The following is a 1,951-nucleotide window of genomic DNA, read 5'->3' as shown; positions in this document are numbered from 1 at the left end:
AGCATTGAGGCCTCCAGGAAAAAGAAGATGAGGGTGAAATCACCTGTGTCTTGATAAGTTCCTTTCAAACTCCAGCTGCAGGAATCAAGGGTTCTAGGGAAAACCATCTATTTACTGGTCTTTTCAGCCTTGATCCTCAATAGATACTGGGGAGAAGGGAGGAAATGATGTGCAAAGACATTGGGGATCTATCAGCATTCTTTCTAGAAAAAGACAACATAAGTGGGCATAAAGGAGGAAATGAGAAATCATTATGAAAATCATAGGAAATCTTGCTAGTTAGATGCCTTGCTGTGTGTCTTCAGACAACTCTAAGCTTGTAAATCAGAAGATCTAGCTCTCCCTTTGGAGACAAAGAGTGAGGGTCCATTGTAAATATCGCCTTCTATCCCTGTACCTACAGATCACACCTGGGAAGTGAATGGCTGTGAAAAATGACTCGTCTGTGACCGAGTTTATCCTTGTGGGATTAACAGACCAACCTGAACTCCAGCTGCCCTTGTTTTTTCTGTTTTTGGTGAACTACGTGCTCACTGTCTTGGGCAATTTGAGCTTAATTAGCCTAATTTGCTTGAATTCCCACCTTCATACCCCCATGTACTTTTTCCTCTTCAATCTCTCCTTTATTGATATTTGTTATTCATTTGTCTTTACACCCAAAATGCTAATAAGTTTTCTTTCAGAGAGGAACATCATCTCCTTTAAAGGATGCATGACTCAGCTATTTTTCTTCTGCTTTTTTGTCAACTCTGAGTGCTATGTGTTGACAGCCATGGCCTACGATTGCTATGTGGCCATCTGTAAACCCCTGCTGTACACAGTCACCATGTCCCCTCAGAACTGTTCTCTGTTGATGTCTGGTTCATTCATGATGGGGTTTGCTGGTGCTATGGTCCACACTGGGAGTATGATTGGGTTGGCTTTTTGTGATTCCAACATCATCAACCATTACATGTGTGACATCTTCCCCCTCCTCCAGCTTTCCTGCAGCAGCACATATGCCAATGAGCTTGTGATTTCTGTTATTGTGGGCACAGTTGTCGTAGTATCTGGCATCATTATCTCTATTTCTTATGCTTTAATGCTTTTCAATATCCTTCACATCTCATCAACTAAAGGTTTATCCAAAGCCTTCAGCACCTGTAGCTCCCACATAATAATGGTTGGTCTATTCTATGGATTTGGGCTGCTCACTCATATCAAGCCATCATCTGCTGGGTCTGTGGACCAGGGCAAATTTTTCTCAGTGTTTTACACCAATGTGGTGCCCATGCTTAATCCTGTCATTTATAGCCTCAGGAACACAGATGTCAAACTTGCTCTGAAGAAAACTCTGAGGAGAATTACGAATTGAGCAGAAACATCTTTGCCTCTTATGCTGTGTGTTTTCTCCTTTTCTGCTCCTGTTCATCCCCTTCCTCCTATTCCCTTTTTCATTCTCTTCATTTGTCTTTCTAAAGTCTTCTTGGCAGGATTTCTGTTCCAATATCTTTTATTCTTTTGCCGGAGGGTGTAACCCTATGGGCTTATTCTTAGACTCAAGGGTCATCCTCAGTGCCAGGTGACTCCATACTAGTTGGAGACAATGGTCTGAAAACCTTTCCTGTCTAAGGATCACACTACCCACTATGTGTGTGTGTGTCCTTCCCATCCTTAGTAAAGCATGGAGTGGTATAGTCTATGGCCAATTCATTCCTTTCTTACTGTTTATGAAACAATTACATAGAGTCCTTTCCCATTTCAAGGGTTTTATTACTTATAATTGCATTAAAACAAATAAGGGATGACAAAAATTGTGGACATGGCAAAACTGTAAATATTCCCAGAATTTTTCAGGTTTTTGATAGTAATGGTTCTTGATTCAGAATTTCAATGTCACATATGTAAAGAAATGGAATATCTAGTTTAACCAAAGCTTTTTGTTTTATTCTTGAGGAAGCTTGAGAATGAA

At 40.5% G+C, this 1,951-nt stretch overlaps 1 protein-coding gene across 1 annotated transcript; it reads left to right on the top strand.

Moving 5' to 3' along the window:
* The first annotated feature begins 397 nt into the window (after window positions 1-397).
* LOC124225095 (olfactory receptor 143-like) lies at window positions 398-1,354 on the top strand. The gene has a single exon (XM_046637523.1). It carries the CDS (start codon window positions 422-424, stop codon window positions 1,352-1,354), a length of 933 nt encoding a protein of 310 aa, XP_046493479.1. The 5' UTR covers window positions 398-421.
* The last annotated feature ends 597 nt before the right edge of the window (window positions 1,355-1,951 follow it).

The sequence above is a fragment of the Equus quagga genome, chromosome 14 (genome assembly GCF_021613505.1).
Source record: "Equus quagga isolate Etosha38 chromosome 14, UCLA_HA_Equagga_1.0, whole genome shotgun sequence".
NCBI lineage: Eukaryota > Metazoa > Chordata > Mammalia > Perissodactyla > Equidae > Equus > Equus quagga.
The sequence above is the reverse complement of the archived record's forward strand: the minus strand, read 5'-3'. Positions and strand labels throughout refer to the sequence as shown.

Bases quoted from the DNA above. Each gene is read 5' to 3' on its own strand.
- LOC124225095 (XM_046637523.1), top strand. From the start codon at position 422: ATGGCTGTGAAAAATGACTCGTCTGTGACCGAGTTTATCCTTGTGGGA.